This window comes from Cygnus olor, chromosome 2 (assembly GCF_009769625.2).
Source record: "Cygnus olor isolate bCygOlo1 chromosome 2, bCygOlo1.pri.v2, whole genome shotgun sequence".
Lineage (NCBI taxonomy): Eukaryota > Metazoa > Chordata > Aves > Anseriformes > Anatidae > Cygnus > Cygnus olor.
In genome coordinates, this window is record NC_049170.1 from 440,000 (window position 1) to 466,694 (window position 26,695).

At 74.0% G+C, this 26,695-nt stretch overlaps 3 protein-coding genes across 10 annotated transcripts; 1 reads left to right on the forward strand and 2 right to left on the reverse strand.

The window, feature by feature from the left end:
* Position 1: 1 nt before the first annotated feature.
* SLC4A2 (solute carrier family 4 member 2) lies at positions 2-16,898 on the reverse strand. Of its 4 annotated transcripts, XM_040549277.1 has the most exons (23): positions 16,743-16,898; positions 9,587-9,721; positions 7,607-7,775; positions 7,288-7,523; positions 7,067-7,191; positions 6,751-6,977; positions 5,988-6,124; positions 5,604-5,784; positions 5,385-5,520; positions 5,004-5,187; positions 4,763-4,877; positions 4,491-4,675; positions 4,156-4,369; positions 3,854-4,075; positions 3,571-3,719; positions 3,262-3,456; positions 2,954-3,181; positions 2,730-2,819; positions 2,297-2,463; positions 1,657-1,910; positions 1,355-1,524; positions 896-1,069; positions 2-773 (listed from the first exon to the last, which is right to left on the reverse strand). In XM_040549277.1, the coding sequence occupies exons 2-23, from the start codon at positions 9,644-9,646 to the stop codon at positions 693-695; spliced, it is 3,699 nt and encodes a 1,232-aa protein (XP_040405211.1). In that variant the 5' UTR covers positions 9,647-9,721; positions 16,743-16,898; the 3' UTR covers positions 2-692. The 4 variants fall into 4 exon arrangements, with proteins under 4 accessions (XP_040405211.1, XP_040405206.1, XP_040405209.1 ...); XM_040549272.1 differs by having other exon boundaries at positions 7,067-7,523; XM_040549275.1 differs by lacking the exon at positions 16,743-16,898 and adding an exon at positions 14,708-14,936 and having other exon boundaries at positions 7,067-7,523.
* A 297-nt stretch (positions 16,899-17,195) lies between these two features.
* CDK5 (cyclin dependent kinase 5) lies at positions 17,196-20,080 on the forward strand. Its single transcript, XM_040549331.1, has 12 exons — positions 17,196-17,311; positions 17,404-17,492; positions 18,084-18,151; positions 18,222-18,282; positions 18,358-18,414; positions 18,500-18,595; positions 18,748-18,822; positions 18,925-19,021; positions 19,099-19,168; positions 19,306-19,366; positions 19,431-19,511; positions 19,619-20,080. The coding sequence occupies exons 1-12, from the start codon at positions 17,275-17,277 to the stop codon at positions 19,703-19,705; spliced, it is 879 nt and encodes a 292-aa protein (XP_040405265.1). The 5' UTR covers positions 17,196-17,274; the 3' UTR covers positions 19,706-20,080.
* ASIC3 (acid sensing ion channel subunit 3) lies at positions 17,673-26,689 on the reverse strand. Of its 5 annotated transcripts, XM_040549297.1 has the most exons (11): positions 24,372-26,689; positions 23,379-23,529; positions 23,174-23,301; positions 22,353-22,503; positions 22,217-22,273; positions 21,887-22,040; positions 21,500-21,591; positions 21,337-21,416; positions 21,164-21,235; positions 20,991-21,043; positions 20,219-20,507 (listed from the first exon to the last, which is right to left on the reverse strand). In XM_040549297.1, the coding sequence occupies exons 1-11, from the start codon at positions 25,269-25,271 to the stop codon at positions 20,429-20,431; spliced, it is 1,917 nt and encodes a 638-aa protein (XP_040405231.1). In that variant the 5' UTR covers positions 25,272-26,689; the 3' UTR covers positions 20,219-20,428. The 5 variants fall into 5 exon arrangements, 3 of the variants coding, with proteins under 3 accessions (XP_040405233.1, XP_040405231.1, XP_040405232.1); XM_040549298.1 differs by lacking the exon at positions 20,991-21,043; XR_005817454.1 differs by lacking the exons at positions 20,219-20,507; positions 20,991-21,043 and having other exon boundaries at positions 21,174-21,235; positions 22,353-22,429.
* Positions 26,690-26,695: the final 6 nt, after the last annotated feature.

Consider the following 26,695-nt stretch of genomic DNA (forward strand, 5'->3'; position numbering starts at 1 on the left):
GCAAAGTCCATTCTCTTTATTAGTACGAGGCAGCGGGCTGCCCCCAGCCCCAGGGCTGCCCGGGAGGTGGCGGGGGGCGGCCGTGGTCCCCAGGGCCAGCGCCCCGCCGCCGCGTGCGGTGCACGGATGCTGCCGGCAGCCCTGCCCTGGTGCGGGCGGCCGTGGGGCAGGGCAGGACGGGCTGCCCCCCGCACCTCCACACCGGGCTGCCTCGGCACTCCTCATCCCGCCACGCTCGCTATAAAGCTGTTTATTGCCATTTAAGTTAAATAAAACACGGTGGTATTCAGTTAACACCTGATTGTCGGGCGGGAGCCCAGGGCCAGGCCAGGGTGGCAGAGGAGCTGGGGCAGGGCACGGACCTGCAGCACTGCAGGGGAATGGTGGGAGGGCTCTGCCCCACGGCGTGGTCAGGACGTGTCCGGGGGGGGGGGACCAAAGGCACGGGCCCCCTGCGCTGCAGCAGTGGCGAGCGGGGTGCCCTGGGGGGGGGGTCCCCGTGGGGTGAGGCCACGGGACGGCTTCTCTTTGGCGGGGGGCCCCCGGCCGGCAGAGCGGAGCCCCAGGGGCGCGGGGTGCCCGTCCCCGGCCGGGCACGGCTGCGCAGCCGCTGCCCCCAGCCCCATGCAGGGTGGCAGCACGGGGGCCTGGCCGTGCCCGGCCCCGCGGGCGGCTCGCTGGCTGGCACAGGCTCACACTGGCATCGGCATCTCGTTGTACTCGTCCACACCTTCCCGCTCGTCGAGGATGGGCTCGGCCTCGTCCGCGTCCAGCTGGAGGAGCGGGGGGCTGAGCGTGCAGCGGGGGGCTCCCCTGCCGTCCCCCTGCCACCCCCGTCCCTCCCCGAGGAGGGCACGGCTGCGGCGCACCCCGGCACCGCGGGGCTGGTACTTACACACTTCATCTCGCGGTCGGTGAAGATGCGGCTGAGCAGGCACATGCGGAGTGGCACCGTGAGGATGAGGATGAAGGGGAAGGCCAGGGAGGCCACCGTGGACATGACGGCCCACAGCACGGCCAGGCACGCCAGCTGCAGCCCGGTGAAGAGGTGCATGCGCAGCGTGCGCACCTGCGCGGGGATGGGCGTCAGGGATGGGGTGCACGGGACCCTGCGTCCCCCACACCTCACCCTGCTGTGCCCCCACCCTGGAACCTGGCTCCCGCAGCCCTGTCTGTGGCTCTCCCCCGCCCCCCAAGCCCCAAGGCAAGGGTCCCACAGGTGCCCTGGTGCCCCTGACCCCGGTACAGCCAAGGGTGCCTCAGGGGAGGGTCCTGCACCCCACCGGGCAGGGCACGGCCTCGCCCACCCGTGGCACCTCCCGCCAACCCCCCTCCCCCCCCCCCCCCCCCCAACCTTTTTGACGTAGGGGACATCAGGGTGGTGCTTGGGGGGCATCAGCAGCAGCTGCAGGCGCTCGTAGAACTGGATGCCATTGAGGGAGGTGACGCCCATGTAGAGAAAGATCCCGAAGAGCACGGCCAGCGGGATCTGCTGCAGCAGCTTCCCGATGACGATGGACAGCCCTGTGCAGAGGGGGGTGTCTGTGCAGTGCCCACTGACCCCCGCACCCCTGCAGCCCTCCCTGCCCCCCCCTCCCCCAGGGCTGCCCAGGCCCTGTGGCCACGTGGGACCCCGGCGGGGAGGCCTGGACCTACCGACGAGCACGGCCACCAGCAGCCCGGTGACCCGCTGCTCCTTCACCTCCTGGATCTTGGGCTTGTCCCCGGGCGCCACGGCCTTACTCATGACGGTGAGCGCGTTGGCGTGCGTGACGGAGCGCACCGTGGCCGCGGCGAGCCACGGCAGCCCGAAGAGCGCGAAGAAGCCGCCCATGGCCACGATGAGCAGGAGGTCGAGGTGGAACCCAGAGCCCTTCTGCAGCATCCGCTCCTTCTTGCTGATGATCAGCCTGGGCACAAGGGCGGACTGTTGGCATGGCTCAGCACAGCTTGGCATGGCTCGGTACAGCACAGCGAGGCTCAGCACTACACAGGATGCTACGGTTCAGCATGGCATGGCACAGTTTGGCAAGGCTCAGCATGGCATGGCACAGCTTAGCATGGCACAGTTTGGCATGGCATGGCTCAGCACAGATGGTCACAACTCAGCAAAGCATGGCACAGTTTGGCATGGCACAGCTCGGCATGGCTCAGCATGGCACAGCACGGCACGGCACAGCATAGCAAGGCATGGCACAGCATGGCACGGCGCAGCACGGCACAGCACGGCGCCCCCTGCCCCGCTCATGCCCCGCACGGTGCTGCTGGGCCCCCAGCCCGGCCCCGCTGCGCTCACGTGGTGATCTGCGTCTCCATGAAGATGAGGATGAAGACGAGGATGGCGGGGAGGCCGCTGGCCACCATCATCCACACGGGGAAGTCGCTCTTCTCGCCCAGGGGGTTGATCACCCAGCCCCGCTTTTCCGGGGCCGTCACCGAGAACCCGCTGGGCACGCTCAGCTTCTGCGGGGGGGTGCAAAATGCTGGGGGGGCACCGCAGGCTCTGGCCCCAGCCCCCGGCTCCCTGGGAGCGAGGAGGCCCCCGCCCCACGCTAGGGCACAGAGGCACCCTATGGGGCTGGACCCCCCCGGGGCTTGAGGCAGGGGGATGCCAGGAGCCCGAGGTGGCCGAGTGCCGTGGAGCCCGGTGCCTGCGCCCGTCACCCCCAGACCCAGGAGGGAACGGGGCCGGGGGGGGTGTCCCGCCATGGCGGCGGCTTGGTGCTGACCTGCGTGAAGGTGTCGTGGATGCTGTAGTCCACCAGCACCATCACCAGGATGGCAATGGGCACCCCGAAGTCCCCGATGAGCCGCCGAATCTGGAGGCAGAGCAGCGTCAGCCCGGCCCCAGCCCCTGCCCGCCCCCCCCCCAGTTCAGCCCTGCCCCCCAAAGCCGGGCTCACCCCAGGGCCCCGCGCAGCGCCCGCGCCGCCGTCCCGCCTGCCCCACGCACCCGTCCGGGGAAGAACCGGCTGTTCTTGAACTTGCGCAGGAAGAAGGCGATGAAGAAGGTGCCGGCCATGAGCACCAGCGAGAGCAGCGCCGTGTTGGGCTGCCCCGTCACCTTGGCGGCGGCGCGGCCCCCCGTGCTGTTGGCCGGGGCCGTGCTGCCGTCCCTCCAGGCCTCCGCCTCCGTGCCGTTGGCCCTCGTGCAGTTGTGCAGGGGGTGCTCCTGGAAGATCTGCAGCAGCCGGGGGGGGGGGGGTCAGGCCCGTCCTGGCCCCCGCACTGCCCCACAGGCATCCCGGACCCCTCGCTCACCTTGGCCAGCTTGGAGAAGGTCTCATAGATGAAGATGAGGGAGATGAGGAAGGCGAAGATCTCCTGCGTGAAGCGGGAGACGAAGCGCACCAGGAAGCTGCCCTCGAAGGCCACCATGACCAGCACGATGAGGATGAGCCAGAAGCCGATCCAGACGCGTCCCACCAGGTACTCCAGGCCATTGGACGTGCAGAACTGCGGGCAGACGGACGGGCAGGTGTCAGTGGCAGGGACAGCCCCAGGGCCGGGCAGATCACCCAGCCGTGGGCTCTGCCCCCCAGCACCCAGGAATGTCCTCCCTGTTCTCACCGTGAAGAAAGCCTCCTCAAAGACGAGCAGGGGCCCCGAGAAGCCAATGACGAGCAGGGGCTGGGCGCCCAGCAGGCAGAAGAGCACGCCCTGCAGCGACGTGGAGATGATCAGCTCCGACACCCCGATCAGGTCCTGCGTCTTCTCCCCTGCGGGCGGGACAGGGTCAGGCACAGCAGGCGGGACAGGTCTGCGCACTGCTGTCCCCAGGCAGCGCGCTGCTCCATCTCCCCGAGCACTGCATGCCCCGTCCCCACGCAGCACGGCACACCCCAGAGCTCACCCAGCAGCCCTCCAAAGGTGATGGCTGGGGACAGCGCAGCGAAGTAGATGAAGATGACGGCTGCGATGCACTGGGGGTTCAGCGCGTCCCTGAAGTCGCTCAGGTACTTGGGGTAGCGCCGCCGCACGTCCCGGATCAGCCCCCCGAAGGGCCGGCCCGTGCGCCGCAGGGGATCGTCCTCATCCTCGCCCTCGCCCTCCACCACCTTCAGCTTCAGCAGTGCTGCACCCCGGGACAGACGGACGGGTGGTGAGACCCCGCCACACCACGAAGACCCTGCCCTGCCCCGGCCCCGCCAGCACCTTTCTCCTCGGGGGACTTGGGCTCCAGCAGCAGCCTCCGCTCCTGTTCTTCCCTCTTCTTCAGCATCTCGCGCTGGAAGTGGGCAACGCTGCGCAGCAGCTCCTCGCCCTGCACCTCCGAGGGCGGCAGCACCACGCTGCAGTCCAGGAACTCGTTGATGGCGTTGAGGAGGTCGTGGCGGTCGTCGGCCAGGTAGGCGGCCTCGTGGAATTGCTGCGGGACGGCGGGGTCAGAGCCCCCGGCCAGGGGACTCGAGCCAGGCGGGGACATGGGCAGGGGATGCGTCCAGGACACATTCCCAAAGACGGGACGCGGCCCAGGAGACAGCGCTCACCTTGTCGGACATGAGGGTGGAGATGGAGCGCCCGATCTCGTGGTAGTCCATGTGGGTGCTGCTGGGCCCCAGCAGCACGAAGAGGAACCGCACGGGGACGGGCACCTCCAGCACCGAGTCCAGCTCCACGGCCTCCTGCAGCCGCACGAAGGCCATGGTGGGCTGGTCCAGGAACTCCACGCAGCCTGCGGGTGTCCAAGGGATGCAGGGGGTCACCTTGGGGCGCCTGGTGTGTGGAGCCCCCCCACCCCCCCCTTGCCGCCCCTCCATACCCACAAGCACCACCGTGGCCTCGGCGTTGTCTGGGATCTTCTCCAGCAGCTTCAGCTCATGCTTGGACTTGGAGCGAGTGATGCCAGCTGGGGGCGTTGGGGCCAGGACCTCCCTCTGGGGGGGGCAGAGTGTGCGGCGGAGCTCAGGCCAGGGCCCGGCCCGAGGATGAGGAGCCGCAGCAGGACAGAGGAAGGCATGGGGGGGGCTGGGGACACAGCGCAGTGGTGGGGCCGGGCTCACCTCCCGCTCCACATCGATCCGCGTGTCGTGCTCCACGGCATGGCCGGCTATGAGGGGCTCGGTGACGGCCGGCTCGCTGCCCTCGCCCACGTGGTTGGTGCTGTGGTGGTGCACGAGCAGCGAGCCCAGGCTGCCGGCCGAGATGTTGCGGGGGAAGGAGAAGTCCTTCTCGTCGCTCGGGTGGCTGCGGGACAAACCCAGGGCTGTCTGCGGCGGCCCGACAGCTCCGCGTGCCCGAGGGGCTGCTGGTACTGACCGCCCCGGGAGAGTTCCCAGCGTCCCCGTATGGACCGGTGGCACCAGGGACAGTGCTGTCCCCGTGGCCGTGGGGAGCAGAGCCCAGAGGAGTGGGACGCTGTTGGGTCGCTGTCCCCTGCTCACCTGTGCTTGAGCAGCAGTGCCCGCAGCACGTTGGCGCGGTCCTCGGCCCGGATCTGGTCGGTGATGACCATCTGCTCCACCACCTGATGAGCCACCCCCGGCAGAGTCTTCTGGTCCAGGTCGAGGAGCACGGCGCCTGGGGCAAGGGAGCGGGGGCTGAGGCGAGCGGGGCCAGGGGTACGCCTGCCTGTGCCCTGAGGGGCTGCCCCCCTGCCCTACCGTGGGACAGGGTCTTGCGCAGCTCCAGGAGGCTGCGGAAGGACAGCGAGGCCACGTGAGGCTTGCCCCAGCGGTCCGTCTCCTCCTCCACGTCCTCCTCAAACTTGATCCAGCGCGCTGTCTCCTTCCACTGCAGCTCCTGGTTCTTGTCCACCACCAGCTCGTTCAGCTCCACAAACACCTGCGGGCACACACGGGTCACTGGGGACACCCCACGGCAACGGGGGGGCCATGCGCTGGCAGCCCCTGTTCACCGGGCCCTGAGCAAGATGGCCCCGTGGGGATGCTCCCGCGTGGAGCTGCCACTCGCTCGGCTCCTCCGCGGCACCCCCGCGAGCAGTGGGACCCCCGCCGTGCCCCAGCCCCCCCGGGCGCAGACCCCACCTCGTGGGGCTGCCGGTCCTGCTTGCGGTGCCGCGTGCTCGGCTCCTTGTGGTCCTTGCTGACGTGGACAACCTGCGCCTTGGCGCTCTTCCGCACGAGGTGCCGGCGCACCCCGGGCACGTCCTCGAAGCGGTGACCTGCCAGAAACGGGGACGGACAGCGGTGGAGGCAGGTGGGTAACCCGTGGGGGGCACAGCCCTGAGAGCCCCCCGCACCACGCAGCCATGGGGAGCCCTTCCTCAGCAGTAGCCCCCCGGCAAGCTCAGAGACCGCAGCTGGGGCAGGGCAACGACCACCACGGGGCCAGGGGCCACGGGAGCAGGGGGTGGGACTCGGCCCGGGAGGATGGGGGCCGTGTGCTGGCAAGCAGCTGTGCAGTGGGGGGGCCAGCAGCGAGGAGCAGCCGCCCTGCACCCCTTGCCAACGGGCTGCGGGTGCGCTGAGGGCAGAGAGGTCCCCAGGGAGCTGTTACGGCGAAAGCAGCCCTGGAAGTCCCGGAGCTGCAAGCCGGAGAGCCCTCGGGGGAGGCATCGCCGCCGCCTCCTGCTCCAGCCGCCCTGGGTGCCAGCCCCTGGCTGAGCGCCACTGGCGCTGCTCCTGCCCGTCCTCGGCGCCCGACACCCCCTGCGCCCAGAGCCTGCGCCCAGCCCTGCTCGGCCGGCCCCAGCCCCGCTTGCCCCGTGCACGGCTCCGGCTTTGCAGCGGCCAGCACAGCTCCGTGCTCCCCGGACCCCCTCGCCCGCCAGTCCGAGACCCCACTCACTCTTCATGTAGTCCAGGTCGGCCGAGGCCAGCGTCTGGGCCTCCGACTCGTCTGTGGGCATCTTCTGGTACTGCGCCTGCTCCACGCCCGTCATGCTGCCGATCCGCCGCCTCTCGTGGAGGTTGTAGCTCCGGTGCCCCGGCTGGGACTTGGCCGTGGGGCGGCCGGGGGAACCGGCTTCCTCGGCGGCCGGGCCCTCAGCTGAGCGTCCCTCCTCGGCATTGGGGCTGCAACGCAGGCACCACCCCGGGGCTGAGCACCACCCCTGCTGAGCCCCACAGGACGGGGTGCCCGGACCCCCAGACCCATTTCTCACCTGGCTGCCCTGGCTGCCTTGGGGGACGCAGCCGCGCAGGGCTCTGCCGGGGGGGCTGGCAGTGCCGGGGGTGCTGCTGGCTCTTCTGCGCGGCGGTCGGCCACCTCGTCCTCCTGCAGGAAGAACTGTGGCGAAGGGCGGGGGGAGAAATTTGCTGCTGCGGCCCCACGGGCACCAGCAGCCCCCCGGCTCTTGCGCTCCCTGCCCCGGCCGGCCCCCACCTGCACCGCCTCCGGCGGGGCGCCCTGCAGCAGCTCCTCCGCAGAGCGCTCTGTCTCCGTGTCGCCCGCCTCATCCTCATCCTCTTCGGCCTCCTCGATGGTGGGGGTCTCGCCGGGGGCAGAGGCGCGGGGGCGCTTCTTCTTGCCCTTTCTGGGTGCTCCCTTCTTGCGGCGGGCATCGGGGGGCAGGTGCGTGGAGAGCGGGTGGTGGATGTGGTGGGACGACTGGCGGTGATCTGGGGGAACGGGGCGGGGTGGGCGCGCTGCCGCCCCGCTCGCCCTGCCCGGGGCCCCGCCCGCGCCCCCCGGCCCCACTCACACTCGAAGTCCTCCTCGCCGTAGCTGCGCCCGGCCTCCTCCGCGTTGCGGGGGTACGAGTCGCTCAGGATCTCCTCGAAGCGCTCCACGCCCAGCGCCTTGTTCAGGTCCTTCTCCTCCTCCTCCTCCCCGAACTTGGGCGAGCTGGGGCCCAGCGCATCCTGCTCGGGCTGCGGGACGGCCGCGGGGCTGAGCGGGCACCGGGGCCCGCCGCCCCCCCCGGTCCCCCCAGCTCCGCCGCGCCCCGACCGCGCGTCCCCGCGCCCCGCAGCCCCCGGTGTCGCCCCCCGGTGCCGCCCCCCCGCCGCCCGGTGCCGTGCCCGCTCCCCGCCCCCGCCGTGCCCCGGCCCCGGGTGCGGGTGCGGTGCTGGGGGGGCCGGGTGCGGGCTCTGGGTGCGGGCGCTGGGTGCGGGCGCGGCGCGCCCCGGCCGGTGCCGTCCCCACCTGAGTCATGGCGGCGCGGCGCGGTGCGGGGCGGTGCGGGGCGGTGCGGTGCTTCCCCCGGGTGCTTCCCCCGCAGCGGCGGCGGCGGCGCTTTATGGGGGCGGCGGGCGGCGCGGCCGGGAAGGTCACGGCGGCGGCTCCGTCCCCCCCCCGCCTCGCCAAATATTGACGGAGCCGCCCCGCGCCCGCCTCAAGGTGACAGCGGCCCGCAGAGGGCACCGCGCCGCGCCCGCAGCATCCCGGTACCGCGCGCCCCCCCCCCGGTACCGCGCGGCCCCCCCCGGCGTGTGCACGGCGCCCCCCGCGCCGCGCGGAGCCTGCTCGGGGCTGCCCGGCCCCCCCCGCCCCCGCCCCCGCCCCGCACCGTCATCCCGCGGGCACGCACGGCCCCCCCCGCCCCGCTCCCCCCCCCCCCCCCGTTTCCCCCCCCCGGCCGTGCCCGGGTCCCGCTCGGGGCCGCGCCGCCGCCGCCGCCCCCCCGCACCCGCCCGGGCTGAGGGGCGGGGGCGCTGCCAGCCCCCCCCCCATGGCCAGCCCCCCCCGCCACCCCCCGCCCCACAGCGACCCGGGGCGACCCCAAAGGGCCCCGTCCCGGCGGGGCGACGGAAGCCGGGCGGAGCCCCCCCGGAGCCGCCCCCCCGAGGGCTCCCCCAGTCCCCAGCCTGCGCACGCCGCCCCCGCTCCCCAACCGCCAGCGCCCTGCTGCCCCCCCCGGGACCCCCCACCGCGGCCTGTGCTGTGAGCGCAGCCCCCAGCCCCGGCCCCCAGCCCCGTGCCCCCGCGCTGAACCCTGGCCGCGGTCACGCCGAGGACCCCCCCCCCGTGCCAAACCCGCCCCCGTTCCTGGCCAGGCGTGACCGGGCACTGGCGGCCCCCTCTGTGGGTCCCTGGGGCTGAGCCCTCCCCATCCGAGCAGCGGCTCTGGCGGGCGATGCCCCATGTCCCTGGCACGCTGGTGGCACTGCCACCGGCCTGGCCCAGCCTCGGGCCCCAGGACGGATGGGGACAGGAGCCCGTGGCCGGGCAGTGCGGGATGCGAGGCCACGGCTTACCCGGGGGTGCAGGAGGAAATCCATGGGTGGCGGAGCGGTGAGGAAGGGGCTGGGGCCACAGCGCCTGTGCCACCCGCAGGTCCCATCCCCGATCACGTGCCGCGGCGATGGGGACTTGCCCAATGGCATGGGGCAGCCATCCCGCGTGCCACAAGGGGTTAATCATTAACCCCGCTCCCGGCAGCCCCATAAACCCCAGCAGAGCCGAGCCGCGCGCTGGCACCGGGCACGGCACCGGCAGAGCCTGCCCTCGAGGGCACCCCCAGCCCCGCACCTTGGCTCAGCCCCACAGCCCTGCCCCGTGGCAGAGCACCGGGCTGGGCGCCCTGCGGCCCCGCTGGCAGCCCCTCGGTCCAGCAGGGCCGTGCCATGCCGCGCCGTGCCGTGCTGTACCATCCTGCTCCATGCTGTGCCCCAGGACGCTGCGGCTCCCCTCGCCTGGCAGACCACTGCCCGCAGCCCCCCGGCCCCCCGGCAGCACTTACGCTCTCGAAGGCCGACGAGACGATGTGGTGAATCTCGGAGGACACCTGGGAGTGGCTCATGGCGCTGGCCGCGGGGCCCGCTTAGCCCTTCTCCTTCTCACGGGGACTCAGAGGGCGGTGTTGGGGCAGCATAACCTGGGGGAGCAGAGCGGGGGGCTCGGTGGGGGCTCCCCAGGAGCCCTGTGGGGCCGTGCGGCTGCCCAGCCATGCCCCCGACCCCGGCACTGGGTGCCACCTCCAGCCCCGCGGCTGCCCCGCAGGGTGCCGCAGGGAGGGCGGCCGCGCTTGGCGTCCCCTCCGGCTGACCCGGGGGCCGGGGAGAGAAAGAAAACAGCGGAGCAGGCTGCGCCCCGGGGCCGGCTCCAGCCGGGTTTGTCTTGGCCGCTGGGTCCGAGTGGGAGAGCGGGCGCCAAGACAAACGCCGGAGGAGAGCGGGGCCCAGGGCTGGGCTTGGACGGGGCCCGGCCCCTCGGCGTGACCCTGAGCGTGCGCTGAACCCAGCCCCGCGCGGCAGGGACCCCCAGACGGGCACCCCCATGGGTCCCACCGCTGCCCTCGTTCGCCCCAAACCCCGCCACGCGCCCTCCTCCAGCCCCTCGCCCCCCGCAGCCCCCCACGCCCCCCACTTGCCCTCGGCAGCTCCCCGGGACCCGGCTGAGCCCTCGGTCCCGGCGTGTCGGGTTTATTGCTGCGGGAGGCGGCCCCACGTGACGGTGGGGACCGCGGAGGGTGGTGATGGATGACTGCGCCTCACATGGGTGCCTCGCCGCCCGGCATGGGCACCCCTCCCGCCCTGCCGCCCCACACGTGCAACCCCTCCGTGCGCCCCGCGCCGCCGCCACCCCGCACGTGGGGTCCGGCTGCCGCGGGCTGCTGGGCCCCCCAGGCCTTAGGGGGGCTGCTTCCCCCCGTCCCCCCGATGGCGGTGCCCCCAGGAGCGGGCGGGAGCTGCCCTGAGCCACAATTTCCACACCGCGGGGTTTTCCAGGAGCCGTCCCCGCAGCCCCGTGCCCTTGCCAAGGTGGCTGCTGCCCATCAGCAAGGGGAGGCGAGGCCGGGGCAGGCACGCCGCAGATAAGGACGGCGTTTGTGCGCCGCCCCCGGGCCGGGGTGCCTGGCCGTACCCTGCCAGCACAAACACCGCCACGGGTGGCACGGGGCCACGCTCCCCCCCCCTCCATCCCGTGCCCAGAGCAGGGGCTGCGGCCGGGCTCAAGGAGCTGCGGCCTCGGCGTCCACTGAGACTGCGGCTCCTAGGGCCCGGCTCAGCCCCAGCGCGGTGCCGCTCGGCTGACACGGGGCCAAGCCCGGCACGGCGCTCTGCCCGCGTCTGCTTGCTCTGGGCTCGGCGCTGCCCGGCTCCGGCTGCTCCCTAATCCCGGGGCCGGAGCCAGAACATCCACATTCCAGCCGAGCGAGCGCAGATTAGCGACCTGCCGGGGCGCCCGCCAAACCGCCGCTGCCACTCCCCCGCCGCCGGCCGGGGCGCGGGACGGGGAGCCCCGGTGTGTGCCCCGCAGCCCCGGGGAGGGACACGTCCTGCGGCCCCTGCGGCCACCGCACCCTGCAGGGCATGAGGACGGCCGGGAGGCCCCAGTTCCCATCATCTCTGCGAGGAATTGCGTGGCTCTGGTCTCGCCAGTGTGCCCAGTGGGGCTGGAACTGGGGGGGGGATCACAAGCTGGTGCCTGCCCCCGGCAGAGCCGGGACCCCCAAAATGCCCTTCCTGGGTGCAGGGGGACTCAAGGGTGGTGCAGAAGGATCCGCACCCCACGTGGACACGGGGGTGCTGTGCTCCCTGCACGGGGACACGCAGCGCAATGCGCCCGTGGGCTGCACCCTGCCTGGGGGCCCCGTGCCGCTGCGCCCCCCCAGCCCCAAGGGCTGCAGCGGTGGGGAAGGGCGGGGGGGCGCATGTGCTCTGCTGTGCCAGGCAGCACCCGGGCACGGGGATGGGGAGGATGAGCCACCGGACAGCGGCAGCATGTGCTGAGCACGCAGCGGGGGCAGAGGCACCCAGAAGAGCCTGGCTGGGTGCAGCCGGAGCCTCCACGCGGCTCCAGCCCCGCTGCGGGGTCAGGGCCGCGTCGCCCCATGGGGGCAGCCCCGCTGCGGTGCCCCCGTCCCAGCCGCACCGGGCAGGCGGTGCCGGGCCCCCACCCAGGGGTGCCAGGTCCGGTGCGGGAGCGCGCTCGCCGCTGCCCTGAGAGGCTTTGCTGCGTTTAATCCTGGCTGCAGCTCGCAGGGATTAGAGCCTCGTAAACGCCTTTGGGACCGCTCTGGGGAGAGCGGAGCTGGGAAGCAGTCCTGAGCCGTGTTCTCATGGGCACCGGGGAGCCGGGAGCCGCGCGCTAACCCGCGTCCAACCCCTGCACCGCCTGCCCCTTGCCCAAAAGTGGGGCTCCGAGCACTGCCCCGCTCCCCCTGCCTTTGGTGGTGCCACAGCGGGGACCCAGCAGGACCGCGGGGATGGCAGAGCCGCAGCGCCGGCCACAAGGGCTGCGGGCGCCCTTGGCTGACCCCGCTGGAAAGGGTGACGGGTGCCAGGGCCTCTGCTGTCCCGGTGGCGGCTGAGTCACCGCGAGCGCGGCCGGGCGGAAACGGCTCAGCAGCTCGTGCCGCGGCCGGGAGCGGAGCCACGAGGAGCCCTGAGTCAGGCGCTCCCGCACCCGCACCGGGCGCCGCGCTGGCTCCCGCACCCGCTCCCTGCAGCCCCGCGGGGACGGGAGGGCGCCCTGGTCCCTGCACTCCCTGGCCCCGCAGGAGCCCCCCGGGGGCCGGTGCCCCCCGCGCCCCGCAGCACCGCCCCGCACCAGAGCCGCTCCCGCAGCGCTCCGTGTGCTGCGTTTCCCAGGACCCGGCGCAGCACAATGGGCTCTTGTTTGCTGGGAACAATCCCGCTCAGATAAGCAGGGCAGGTCTCAGATAGGGAGATAGGGCTGCCAACACCGCTCTGCTCCATTAATTACCGCCTGGCTCCGATCGGTGCCTGTGCGTGAGCCGGCTCTGCTGCTCCCGCCCCGGTGCTGCCGCCGCATTCCTGGGGCCAGCCTCGACCTGCCCGCCTGATCCCGCCTAAGACGATTACAGGGCATCGTCCCGGCCCCGCGGCACCACGCCTGGAGCTCCCGGGGCTGCTCCCTGACCCGGGCCCGCTCTGCCCCGCCACGGGCCGGCAGCACCCAGCAGCTGCTCCTTGGATGCAGGACCGACGCCACTCGTGCCCGTGCCGCTGGCCACCCATGATGAGCCCACGTGCCCCCCACGCAGCACCCCCGTGTCTCTCCAGAGGCGGATGCCCCAGGCACACATCCGCGTGCTGCACGTCTGTGCCCGCAGGCCAGGGAGAAGCCTTTGGTGGCCACTGCTCCAGGCATTGGAGCCTCATCCACAGCCTGGCCACGGGACCCAGCCCAGCCACCGCCGCCCGAGCTGGGCCCGGTCCATGAGGACCGCCCCTGCCATGCTCCGGGTGCGCTGCCACAGGCACAGTGCGGTGCTGGTCAGGCTGTGCCCTGCGCCGGGTGGACGTGCCCCGGCCCCGGCCCCAGCCCTGCCCCGGCCAGCGGAGCGAGGAGCCCCGGTGCCACGGCCGGCAGCCCGGCCCCACGCGGGGACCCGCCGGGTGCTGTGTGGTGATGGGCACCACTGACCCCGCGGGGCTCTGCTCCCCGCAGCTTTGTGCCCCCCGTACACCCGCTGTGAGCTGCCGGAGGTGACGCTGCACCAGGTCACCAGCAGCCGTGGGCCCCCCACCCCCGGGGCTTTTTTCGGGGGGGAATGTCCCCTTTTCCCATGCTCCATGCACGGGCCCCCACCTGTCTCTCTGTGCACTGTGTCCCAGAGCACCCGAGGGGGACCAGGCACGGCCACGTCCCACAGAGCTGCATGCACTGCCCCGGCCCGGTGGGACGGGGTCCCCGCGCCCCCGCGGAGCGCTGGCTGGGGGTGCTGCCTGGGGCCGGCACCGGGAGGAGCCCCCGCAGCCCCCGCGCTGCCTCCAGCCCCACGCCGTGCAGGTCGCGGGACAGCCCCCTCCCTCTGTGGCGGGTGGGCTGCCCTGTCCCTGTCCTGTCCCCACCGCGGCACCGGGAGCTTGGTGGGCACTGCGGTGACGAGGAGCCCCCGGGAGAGCAGGGCTGCAGCTTTGAGCACAGCTCAGCCCAGGGCACCCGGCTGCCCACCCCATCCCACGGCGGCGGGAGGACGAGGAGGAATTTGGTGGCTGCAAGCACTAATCCCCCTGCTCCTGTCCAGGACATTCCTCAGCGCTCTCGTGCTCCGGGCGCAGCAGCCAGCCGGGGCAGCGCAGCCCCAGCCCGGCACTGCCGTGCCAGCGGCACCAGCCCGTGACCAGCGCCCCAAGGCAGGGCTGCCTCCGCGCCCCGGGGTGCCGGGCTCACCGTGCTCCCCACGGGTCACCGCGCGTCACCGACACCTGCAGTGGCCTTGCGCGTGTGGCCACCCCTGTACCCCCGCCCCGGTCCCGCCGCACCCCCGCTCACCTGGCGGCTCCGTGTGGCTCCGTGAGCCCCCGGCAGAGCCGGGCCTGCAGCGCAGAGGGTCAGGGAGCCCGCGCCCGCTCCCACGGCCATGGCAGGCAGCAAGGGATGGAGCGGGGCCCGCTGCCACCACCACGCCGCAGCCACCCTCGGCACGGCTCCCGTGCCCGCCAAGGTTTTCTAGACACTGCAACTTTAGAAGCCGCCACCAAAAATATCCTCCTCCCCCCCGCTCGGTGACCTCAAAACAACCGGATCCAGGGGATGAATCACGGAGCTGCTCTGCGCGCACGCCCACACGCGGTGCCACCGCCATGGCCCCAGGGGACCGGCCCCCCCCCCGCAGCACGGGGACACGGGGCTGGGCACAGGGCCGGCCCCGGGAGCTGCCGGCCAGACCCCGCGGAGCCCCGGCCCAGGGGCTCCATCCCACGGCAGCCGCCAGCCCCTGCCCCAGCCCGAGGGCTGCGGCCGCCCCAGGGTGCGCCCAGGGAAGGATCAGGCACAGCCACGCCGTGGGCTCGGCAGGACGCCCGGGAACAGGCGCCGGCACCGGCCTCTGGTCCCCGGCTGGGCTGGGGGCTGCGTGCCCGCCCTGCCCCTGCCCGGCCCCACTCACCCCATCGCCCGGCACCGCCGCGCTCCCACCGCTCCTCGCTCCCGTGCTGCAGGGCCCGCGGGTGCCCCCGGGCCAGGAGCGCGTCCCGGTGGGGCCGGGGCCCTTGGCACAGCCTCTGCCGCGGGCTGAGCTGGCCGCTGGCCGTCTGTCTGTCTGTCTGCCTGTCCGCCCGCTCTGCGCTCCGAGCTGCCAAGTGCCCGGACAACGCCGGGAGCTTTTATACCGGTGCACGAGAAAAAAAAGCAGCAGCAGCAGCAGCAGCGAGAGTCTTTGTTTCGCCAAGCCTGTAACAGGCCACTTTATCCAAACACAGCTCGAGTGCCAAGTCCCAGTAACTGTTACCGAGGCAGCCACACCTCTGCGCGCAGCGAGGCTCCCGCTGGGCACGGGGGCCGGCGAGAGGCGAGCGTGGCTGGGCTGGCGGCGGCCGTGCCAAGGGAGAGGCCCCGCTCCTGCGGGGGGCGCGGGGAGGGTCGGGCGGCAGCGGGGCACTCGGGCGCTGCGGGGAGCAGGACGCGCACCGGCGGCTTCACAGCGCCGGGAGCCAGCATCCTACACGGGGACGGGCACCGGGACGAGGGCCACGGGGGGACGCAGCCCTGGGGTGGCAGCAGCAGGAGCTGGGGGGGCCGGGGGGGGGCAGACCCGCGCCCTGCGCCGCCCTCAGCGCCCGCTCGCCGGCTCCATCGCGGTGGGGTCGGGCAGCGAGCCCGGGCTGCGCGGGGATCCGCTCCCCTCTAATGACAGGGCTGCGCCGGGGCCCGGGGCCAGGCTCGGTCCCGCGGCTCCCGGGGGCGCTCCCTTCCGCCCGGCCCCGCGCCCCGGGGTCACCGCCGTGCCCCTGCGCCCGTCCTGGCTCCGTGCGGGGCGGGGGGGGGGGCGGGATGGGCGCCGCGCCCGCCACCCCCGGCCACGTCTCCGCCAGCCCCCGGGGAGCTCACCGGGCCGGGCCGGGCCGGGCCAGAGCGTTTCTCGGGGTCCCGTGCCCGGGGGGGGAGCGGAGCAAAGCGGGGCAGGGGAGAGGCGGCGCCGCTCGGCGGGCAGCCCGGGGCCGCGGGGTTACCGGGGGTTACCGGGGGTTACCGGGGGTTACCGGAGGCAACACGCAGGGTCCCCGCCGAGCCCCCCGGCCGTGCGCCGCCAGCTACGGGTGCAGGCAGCAGGTGCGGGCGGCCGGGGGGGTGGGGGGGCTGCACACCGACCGGTGCTGCCGGGAGCACGGCCGGGGGGGGCGGCCGACGGGGCTGCCCCGCGGGGGGGGTCGGGCCGCGGACCCCCCGCAGCTGCGGTCCCCCTCGGGGCCGGGCGCCGCGCCACCGGCTGGGCTCGGGGCCGAGCGGCACCGCGGGGCCGGGCCCCCCCCGTGGCTACCGAGCGGGGCCCCCGCCCCCCCCCAGCAGCCCCGGGACCGTCCCCAGCGCCGCCGGGGCTGCCCCGGGGAGGTGGCGGCGCCGAGCCCCCGCCGCTCCCGGGGCCCCGACCCCGCTCCGGAGGCGGCGGCACCGGCAGCGGGACCGAGCGGCGGGGCCTGGGCCCGCGCCGGCGTTACCCAACCCCGGGGCCTTGCGCAAGCACCGGCACCGCGGGCGGGGGGCGCCGAGCCGGGGGGCCGGGAGCGGGGCGCTGCGGCCGGTGCCGTCCCGGAGCCGGGGGCGTCCTGCGGGGCCCGGCGGGGCTCGGGACGGGACGGGACGGGACGGGACCGGACGGGACGGGAAGGGATGGGACGGGACCGGAGGCGCCTCGGGTCCCGCCGGCGGCCGCTGGAAGCGCAGAGGGGCGCTCCGGGGCCCCGCAGAAAGCCGGAGGGAAGGGGCCGGGGGCGGCGGACGCGGGGACCGGCCGGGAGCAGCCCCGGTGCGCGCGGGGACCCCGGAGCCGCCCGCGCCCCCCCCGCCCCGCGGGCGCCCCGTCGGAACGGGGATGGCGGCGGGGCCCCGGCGGGGCGCGGAACGTGGCCGGCAGCCGCTCGCGGGCCCGCGCTGCCTCCCGCCGGGGATGCCCGGCCCGGGCCCCGCCGCGCCCCGGCACTTACCGGAGCTCCCCGCCGCGCCGGGCTGCTCTGCGCGGGGCGGGGCCGGGCGGACCCGGAACCCGGCACGGGAACGGCACCGGGGGGCGGCGGGGCTCGAACCCGCGGCCGCGGGGATGGGGGGGGGCGGGGGGCGGGGGGCGTGGCCACAGAGTGGGCGCGGCCTGAGCGCGGCTGGCGGGGAGCGTGGCGGGTACCGGGGCGGGGCCGGCGCGGGGGCTGCCGGGAGGCGGGGCCGTACCGGGCGGGGCGGGGCCGCGCCGGGGGCGTGGCCATCGCGGGGGCTGCCGGGAGGCGGGGCCGTACCGGGGAGGGCGGGGCCGCTCCGGGGGCGTGGCCATCGCGGGGGCTGCCGGGAGGCGGGGCCGTACCGGGGAGGGCGGGGCCGCGCCGGGGGCGGGGCCATCGCGGGGGCTGCCGGGAGGCGGGGCCGTGCCGGGAGGTGTGGCTGTACCGGAGGGGCGGGGCCGGCGCGGGGGCTGCCGGGAGGCGCGGCGGCGGCCGGTCGGTGCGGCCCGGAGCGGAGCGCGGCGCGATGCAGAAATACGAGAAACTGGAGAAGATCGGGGAAGGTGCGGGGGGAAGGGACCGGGACGGGCACGGGGGCGGGGATAGGGGCTGGTCCCGGTCCCGGTGCCGGTACCGGTGCCCGTGCTGCCCGCAGGCACCTACGGGACCGTGTTCAAGGCCAAGAACCGGGAGACGCACGAGATCGTGGCGCTGAAGCGGGTGCGGCTGGACGACGACGATGAGGTGAGGGCGCCGGGGCCGCGCCGGGACCGATCCGAGCCGTGCCGAGCGGTCCCGGGCCATACCGAGCCGTACCGGGCTGATCCGAGCCGGGCCATACCGAGCCGTGCCGATCTGAGCCATCCTGAACAGTCCCGGGCCATACCGAGCCGGGCCGGGCCGGGCCATACTGACCCGAGCCGTGCTGAGCAGTCCCGTGCCATGCCGGGCCGTGCCGTGCCGTGCCAAGCCATACCGAGCCGTGCCGATCTGAGCCATACTGAACGGTCCCGTGCCATACCGACCAGACTCGTGCTGAGCGGTCCCGTGCCATGCCAGGCTGTGCTGTGCCGTGCCGAGCCATACCGTGCCGTGCCGGGCCGATCTGAGCCGTGCCAAGCGGTCCCATGCCGTACCGAGCCACGCCGTGCCGTGCCGGGCCATACCAATCCGAGCCGTGCCAAGTGGTCCCGTGCCGTGCCAGGCTGGGCCGCGCTGTACCAAGCGGTCCCGTGCCATACTGAGCCGTGCCAAGTGGTCCCGTGCCATGCTGGGCCATACCGAGCGGTCCCGTGCCGTGCCGTGCCGTGCCGACCCGGTGCTTGGTGCCCGCAGGGCGTGCCCAGCTCGGCGCTGCGGGAGATCTGCCTGCTGAAGGAGCTGAAGCACAAGAACATCGTCAGGTGAGGACGGCCCGGCCCCGCGGGGCGCGTGCCCCCCGGGACCCGGTGCGAGGTGCCGCCGTCCCCGCAGGCTGCACGACGTCCTGCACAGCGACAAGAAGCTGACGCTGGTGTTCGAGTTCTGCGACCAGGTGAGCGCCCGGCGCGTGCGGCGCGCGGCCCCCAGCCCCCGCCGCGCCCTGACGCCGCCGCTGCCTCCCTGCCAGGACCTGAAGAAGTACTTCGACAGCTGCAACGGGGACCTGGACCCCGAGATCGTCAAGGTGGGGGTCCCGGGGGGCAGGGGGCGCCCGGCTGCGGCAGTGCCGGGCGGGCACGTCGCGCTCACGGCCGCGCTCTCTCCCGCAGTCCTTCATGTACCAGCTGCTGAAGGGCCTCGCGTTCTGCCACAGCCGCAACGTCCTGCACAGGGACCTCAAGCCCCAGAACCTGCTCATCAACAGGGTGAGCCCGGGGGGGGGGCCGTCTGTCCCCCTGGGGTCCCTCTGGGGTCCCTCTGGGGTCCCTCGGGTCATTTTGGGCAGCAGGGCGCGGAGCAGCGGCTGCCGCCGGGCACGGGGCTCTCTGACCCCGCTGACCCGGAGCTCTCGCCGCAGAACGGGGAGCTCAAGCTGGCGGACTTCGGCTTGGCGCGAGCCTTCGGCATCCCCGTGCGCTGCTACTCAGCCGAGGTGAGCCGGGCGGCCGGCGGGACGCACTCGTGCTGCCGGTGTCTGGGGGGGGCCCGGCCCCGCCTGCCCCGCCGCGAGCGTCCCCCCGCCGCCCCCGCGCAGGTCGTCACGCTGTGGTACCGGCCCCCGGACGTGCTGTTCGGCGCCAAGCTCTACTCCACCTCCATCGACATGTGGTCGGCCGGCTGCATCTTCGCAGGTAGCTGGGGGCGGCCCTGGGGGGGGGGGGCCGGGACCCCGCGGGGCCGCCGGGGCTCATCCCCGCTCCCTGCCTAGAGCTGGCCAACGCGGGGCGGCCGCTCTTCCCGGGGAACGACGTGGACGACCAGCTGAAGAGGATTTTCCGATATCCTTCTGGGGCGCGGGGGGCGGGGGGGGGGGTGCAGGAGGAGAGCTGGGATGGGGCCAGGGGGCGCCCGGGTCCCCGGGCTGGGGTCTCCCGAGCACCCCGGAGCGGTGGCCCTTGACTGCGGCCGCCCCCACGCTGCTGGGCACCCCCACGGAGGAGCAGTGGCCGGCCATGGCCAAGCTGCCCGACTACAAGGTGAGGCGCGGGGGGGCGCGGGGGGGCGGCCGGCGCGGGGCCCGGCTCTCACGGCTCTCCCCAGCCCTACCCCATGTACCCCGCCACCACCTCCCTCGTCAACGTGGTGCCCAAGCTCAACGCCACCGGCCGGGACCTGCTGCAGGTGAGCGCCGCGGGGAGGTGGGGGGGGGGCACCGAGGCCGTGCGGGGAGGGGGGGCTGCTCCGGGAGCCCCCGGCCTCACCCCCCCCCCCACCCGTGCCGCCCGCAGAACCTGCTGAAGTGCAACCCGGTGCAGCGGATATCGGCGGAGGAGGCGCTGCAGCACCCCTACTTCACGGACTTCTGCCCGCCCTAGGTCTGGCCTCGTCCCGCGCGGAGCCGCGGCCGCGGCGGGGGGAGCAGGGGACAAGCGCCCCGCGGCCCCCCCCCCTCCCCGCTATTTATTAGGTTTTTATCCAGCGCCCCCCGCGCCTGCCCCGCGTGCCGGGCGCTGGCTCGGCCGCCTCTGCCCCCCCAGCAGCAGGGCTGGGGCACCGGCGTCCCCCCCGCGGTGCTGGCAGAGCGGCAGGACCTGGGGGGCCAGACCCCCGCGCCCCCCCCCACCTCTCCCCAGCCCTGGCAGCGGATGGGGCCCCCGGTGCTGGCTCCGGGGGGGGCACTGCGTTTCCCACCGCGCTGCACGCGGGTGGCTGTGCGTGTTTGGTACAGACATAAAGAGCTTCCCCCTCCCCGAGCCGCCTCCTTCCTGGTGCAGCTGGGGGCCGCAGGGACAGCCTGAGGCTGCGTGGGGGGGGTGGCGGGTGGGACCCCCCCCCCCAGGGTGGGACCCCCCCCCCCAGCCCCCCCCGAGGCACAGCCACACCACCACTGCGTGGGGCAGGACTTTAATGGCGCGGGGAGGCGCATGTACAGCGGGGACGTGGGGACAAGCAGCACATGCAGGGACACGGGGAGCCCCGCAGCCCCCTGCCGCCTGGGCACCGTGCCGGGCTGGGGGGGTCTGCTCCCCACCAGCCCCCCCCCGGCCGGCCGGGGGTGCGGGGCCGGGCCCCTCAGCAGGCGAACTCCTCCAGGGCGCCTACAGCCGGGTGACGAGGTAGCACGTTCGGGGCGAAGGCGACACCGTCCGCGTGGCTGCGCAGGGGGCGGCAGGCACTCTGGGGGCACGATGGGGGGCAGCAGTTGGGGGGGGGGCTCTGGGGGGGCTGCTTCCACCCCCCCTCAGCTTCCCCACGGGGTCCCAGAGGACTGGAGCTCTTGTCCAAGCTGTGCACGGTGTCATGGCATCCATGTGCGCTGTGGGAGCCAACACACACACACACACACACCCCCACACACACACGCTCCATGGGGCAGGGCCCCCCCCCCTCAACCACAGCCCCCCCATTTTGCCAGAGCACCACCCCGACCCCGGGGCAGGGCACGGCCCTGGCGCTGTCCCTGCTGTGCCTGGGGACGGTGGCACGATGCCGGGGGTGATGCATGAGGATGGGAGCGCAGCCGGCCCCGCGGATGGTGCCGAGAGAAGCCTGGGATGGAGGGGGACGTGGGGGGGCCCTGCCGCCGTCCTCGCCCCGCGCCCCCCCCCCTCCCCCGGTGTCCCCGGGTCCCCGTGGCTGGGCTGGCGGCGCGGTGTCTACCTGGGCCCGGGCGGGAGCGCGGCGGCGGGGCTGCCCGGCACGGCTGGATGCTCCTGGGGCAGGGCGGGCGGACAGAGAGGAGACAATGAGGCGCGGGGGCCGCAGATGGGGTGGGATGAGGCGCCGGGGGGGAAGCGGGGCAGGGGGCTTGCGGGGCGCTGGAGGGGGGTTACCAGGGTGCTGCTGCTGCTCCGCCGCATCCGCTTCTTGTCCTTGTAGAAGCCCAGGAGCTTGTCCCGAAACACCTTTGGGAGGGGAGAGGTCAGCGCCCCCCGCCCGCGGCCCTGCGGGTGCTGGGGCCGAGGGATGGGCCAGGCGAGCGGCCCCGTGGCGCGGGCAGCCTCACCTCGTACAGGTAGTCGAAGATCTCCAGGATGGTGAGGAGGCTGGCGCCGATGAAGAGCCCCATCTGTCCCCCGATGTCACCTGGGGCGCGAGGGCAGCGTTGGTGCGCGGCCACCCCGCAGCCCCAGCCGCAGCCCCAGCCGCAGCCCCAGCCGGGCACTCACCCAGCAGTCCCGCCACCTCGTACGCCTTCTTCTGCTCTATCATCTCGTAGTTCAGGGCCTCGAAGAAGATGTCCAGCACCAGCACGTTGTCCCTGGGGGACAGGCGGGTTTGGGGCAGGCAGACGAGCCATCCGGCGCGGCGACGAGCTGGGGTCTGCGCCGTGCCGCGGGTGGGACGGGGGGGGGTCTGCGTGCACGCTGGGGGCGGCACGGCGGGGCCGTGCCATGCTGTGCCGTGCGGTTTGCCCAGTGCTGGGGCGGGTTTGCATCTGGGAGGCCATGCCGTGCCGTGCTGCTCCATGCAGTGCTGCATGCTGGGGGGTGGTACGTGGCCGTGCCGTGCCGTGCCGTGCACCATGGGCAGCAGCGGGGCCGCGCGGCACTCACGCGATGTACTGCTCGGTCTTGTTGAACTTCTTGGCCAGGTAGCGGGCGGAGGCCTTGCTGGGGATCTTCACCATGGAGAGCTCTTTGCCGTAGCGCACCATGTCGCAGGGCGTGCGGCAGGCGCAGTACTCGCTGTCCTTCTTCACCAGGAAGTCTGGGGGGGGGGGGGGGGGGGGCACGGGCTGGGACGGGGGGCGCAGGCCCGCAGCCTCCCGCCCTGCACGTGTCCCACGAGTGCTGCCGGCGGGACCCCAGACCCGCACATCCCCAGTGGAACTGATCGGGACGGGCTTGGGGACGGCGGGGCTGGGACCGAGGGGCTGCACCTACCCAGCGCAGGGTCGGCGCACTCCTTGTACTGCTCCGGTGTGCAGACGTTGGCATTGCCTGTGGGGGGACGCAGCGGTCGTGGGGTGCTGGGGGGGTCCCAGGGGGGTCCCCGCTCCCCCGCCGCCCCCCCACTCACCCGGCATGTGCACCATGCGGCAGTTGCAGTTCTCGGCCAGGTAGCGCGTCTCGCAGTCGAGGCGGCAGGCGGTGATGCTGTAGTTGGTGAAGAAGTCGGACTCGATGGGGGTGGCCTTGCAGTCCCCCCAGGGCGGGGGCAGGTACACCAGCTGCCGGGCCGGTGCTAAGGAAAACTCGGCAGCGCCGGCAGCCCCGTCCCACGGCCCCGTCCCACGGCCCCAGCCCGCCTCGGTGGCCCCATCCCATGGGTGGGCAACGCAGAGCCATGGTGGGGCCAAGACGGGAGACCCATGTTGGACACTGGAGGATGGGGGCTCCGGACCCCACGGGGACAGGGCCTGGTGTAGCCAGGGGGCCACCAGCACCGCGGGCTTGGTGGTATGTGTGTGGGGGGGGGGCACGCTGGGGGGGGACAGCAGAGAGGGGCAGGGGCAGCGCTGCTGCCCACACCAGCAGCACCGGCACACATGGAGACGCCCACTCGAGGCACCTAAATTTAGGTGTCTGGCTGCGCCAGCTGGCTGCCGCCCCTGCCCGCAGGCTGCTCGGCAGGAGCCGGGGGGAACGGTGGGGGGGCACAGCCCAAGCCTGCGGCAGGGACCGAGCGGCCCTGGCACGGTGCTGCCCCACGCCGCGCTGCCAGAGCCGCTGCACCAGTGCCCGCGAGCTGCGGCACCGCACGGGACGTCCCTGCCCAGGGACTGCCGGAGCCTGGGGCAGCCTCGGTCCCCGCAGCGGGGGCTGCCTGTGCCGGGGAGGGGTCCCGGTGCCCCCCCCGGCATTGGGGTGCACCCGCGTGGTGCGGGAGGCGCCGGATACCCGCTGCTGCTGGCAGGAGACGAAGGTCTGGAAGCCGGGCGCCACCCCGAAGCCCAGCTGGTCGATGAAGGGGGGCTCCTGCTGGCTGTGGATCTGCACCTTCACCCCCGCCTCGTAGGATGTCTCGTCTGCAAGGCAGCGCGGGGCTATGCAGGGCCGGGCCTCCTCTCCCCCCCCCCCAACCCCCAGCACGCGGGGTCCTCACCGGTGTCCCCCCAGACGGGCAGGTATTCCTCCTGCTGGATGTTGAGCATCAGCTCCAGGCCGTTGCCCGCGCCGCCCTGCAGCGTGGTCAGCAGCTCGGTGCCCGGCTGCCCCGAGTTGAAGGTGTAGCACTTGCCCAGGCGGGTGAAGATCTGCGGGGTGGGGGCGGCAGCCTCAGCACCTGCCCTGGGGCAGGGGGACGGGAGCTGGGCCCCACAGGGCCCCGAGTGGGGCTGGAGGGCCGGGGGCTGGGACCCTGCAGGGCCCCGCGGCACAGGGCAGGGCCGGTGCGCTGCTCCCTTCCCCGCTGGCACCAGCACGGGGCCGCAGCCCCTGCCCCAGCGCCGTCCTACAGCGGTGCTGGAGCCCACCCGGCCCCACGGCGGCTGATCCCGTGCTGAGGGGCCGGGAGGCAGCTTGGCACCGCTGGGCTCCCCTGGATGCGCCCTGGTGCTGCAGCCCCCACGTTGCCCTACGTCCCTGGGGGTGGGTGAGAGGAGCTGCCCCTGCCAGCGCTGTGAGGGCTTCACCAAGCACCTGGGGCTGGGGACGGAAAGGGTGGGCAGGTGCCGTGCCCCAAAGACACTGCCCCACATCCTGTGCACCCCACTATCCCGCAGCCTGTGCATCCCATTGCCCAACAACCAGTGCACCCCACTACCTCACAGCCGGTGCATCCCATAGCCTGTGCATCCCATCACCCCACAGCCCGCACATCCCACCGCCCCACAGCCTGTGCACCCCACAGCCCGCAGCCTGCACATCCCATCGTTCCTCAGCCTGCCCTGCCCTGGGTCCTGCCCAAGCCCTGCCCTGGACAGAGCCACCCCGGGGGCAGAGCTGGCCGGGCATAGGGATGGGGAAGGGGATGGGGAAGGGGATGGGGGCTGCTGCGAGTCCTGCCCAGGGCCGAGCTGCCTGCGGCAGAGCCGGCCACGGCCACGGTGGTGGCAGTGGCCACGGCAGTGGCCACGGTGGTGGCAGTGGCACTCACGGCGGTGAAGTTCTCGGGGCCGCAGTCCTGGCCGCGGAAGCGGCAGCTCAGCAGCATGTCGTGGATGGGGTGCCCGGCGCGCTGGTAGAAGGCGGCCAGGTCGTAGCTCTTGCTGGGGAAGAAGCCGGTGAAGTCCGCGGGCTGCCCCAGCGCCCGCAGGTAGCGGGAGAAGTCCTCCCGCTCCACGGCCAGCAGCTCCTTGCCCAGCCAGAACAGGTCGTTGGGGGTGAGCTGGGAGCGCCGGACGCGGTTGTAGTTGCAGAGGGTGACGGCGGGGAAGACGAGGACGCGGCTCTCCGCCTCGTCCAGCATGGTGACGTGGGGGTAGGCGGCGTAGTGCCGGACCCGCTCCCCGGCCTGCAGCAGGAAGGCGCCCAGCGAGGCCAGGAAGGCGCCGGCCCAGAGCAGGCGGCGCGGGGCAGGGGCCCCGGGCACGAAGACGTGCCCCAGCCCGTGCAGGGTGCAGGAGCTGGCGAAGGCGGCCAGGCTGGCGGCCCCGCGCGCCCCGCTGCCCGGCTGCGCGGCCATGGTGGCCCCGTCCTGCGGCGCGGCTCTGCGGAGGGATTGGGTTTCAGCGCCAGCGCCAGCGCGGGGCAGCGCGGGGACGCGGGGGACACGTGAGCGGGCGCGAGGCAGGGCGGCAGCGGAGACCCGGGCGGTGGGGGCACAGCCCATCACCCTGCGGGGACACAGCCCGTCACCCTGCTGGGACCCACCCGCCTGCCCAGTGCCGGGGACCCCAGGGAGCAGGACGCCAGCACCCACAGTGCGAGCCAGAGCCGAGACCCCACGGATCTGTGAGAACCCCTCCCTGCCACCAAAGCCCCCGGGCAGAGCAGCCCCCGCACCCTGCACCCCTCTGCGCCCAGCCCCACGCCCCCTGCACCGAGTCCATCCCATGCAGGCTGCGGGGCCCCACAGAGCCCCCCCAGAGGGGCTGCATCAGGCTCAGGGGAAGGGGGGCGGTGGGCTGCTTGGGCCTGCTGCAGCCTCGAGCCCCCAGCCCCGTCCCACGGCCGCACGTGGCTGTGGGACCCCCCCCCGGCGGCCCCGTCCCGACCCCACCGCGGGGGGGGGGGGGCGGCTGCTGCAGTACCGAGCTCCCAAAGAGGGGAGCCATCGCCATGGCAACGCTGCCCATGGGGGGGGGCTGCCATGGCAACCGGCGGCCCAGCGCTGGGACGTGCTGGCTGGGGGGGACGGGATGGGGACGGGGACGTGGCCCCTGCGCGCGCAGCGCTCGCCCCAACCATCTCCCACCTCCACCCCACGGCGGGGACCGTATGTCCCAGCCCCGGCCCCACTGCCTCGGGGGGGCCCTGGGGGCACAGATGCGGCGTGAGCCCCCCGCCGCTCACGGCCCAGGCTTGGGACCCCCGTCACACGGCCAGGTGTCCGCACGCAGCCACCTCTGTGCCTGCGCCGCAGTGGGAGCCGGTGTCCGGAGCGCGGGGCGGCGGCGGGGGGCAGCGGGACCCTAATCCCCGCTCAGCCCGCGCATTAGCGCTGTATTTTTAGCAGGCAAAGTTGCAGCCGGTGCAGCCAGCGGCGGGGCTGAGCCGTGCTGCTGGGGGGGCACGGCTGGGCTCCGGGCAGGGCACTGCTGCGCACACTCCTGCTGCCAGCACCGGGGCCACACATGCCCGGTGCAGCCCGTGAGCCGGGAACGTGGTGAGCAGCGGCCCCAAGAGCGGCAGGTGGCACGGGCAGAACGGGCGCTGGCCCCAAGACCCCCGGCTCGGCCCCGCGCTCTGCCCCCACCCCACCGGCCCCCCCGCCGCAGCACCTGGTCCGGGGGATTACAGCCCGGGGAGTGGGTGCCGCAGCCCAGGGCTGCCTGGGGGAGTCCTTGGCACAGAGCCGCAGAGATGAATTAATTTCCTGCTCCCAAGTGTCGGGCTGGCGGCGGTCGCTGGCGTGACCGCGCGCCGAGCTCGTGCCGACTGCGGTGGGGACTGGGGAGCAGAATGCGCACACGAGGGTGCTGGCGGACGGACGTTTCCTGATCAACATGCCCCTTCCCCACGGAGCGACCAGGGCACCTGCCCCATGGCCCCACAGCCCCCCACCCCGTGGCCAGGCACTGCCTGCGTGGGTCTCACCTCTGCCACAAGCGGGACCCCGCGGTGCTGAGTGTGCTGGATGGGGGTCCCGGCGCCCATCCCGGCTGCACAGCGTACACGAGGCCCCTCCTCGCTGCTACTGCCCCCCGGAGGCTCAGCTCCCCGGCACCGCGCTGCACTCACTACAGGTGCCTGGGGCTGAGCTCCCTCGTCCCGTGCAGGGCCTGCAGCACGCCGCGGGGCACGGCAGCAGTGGGTGCT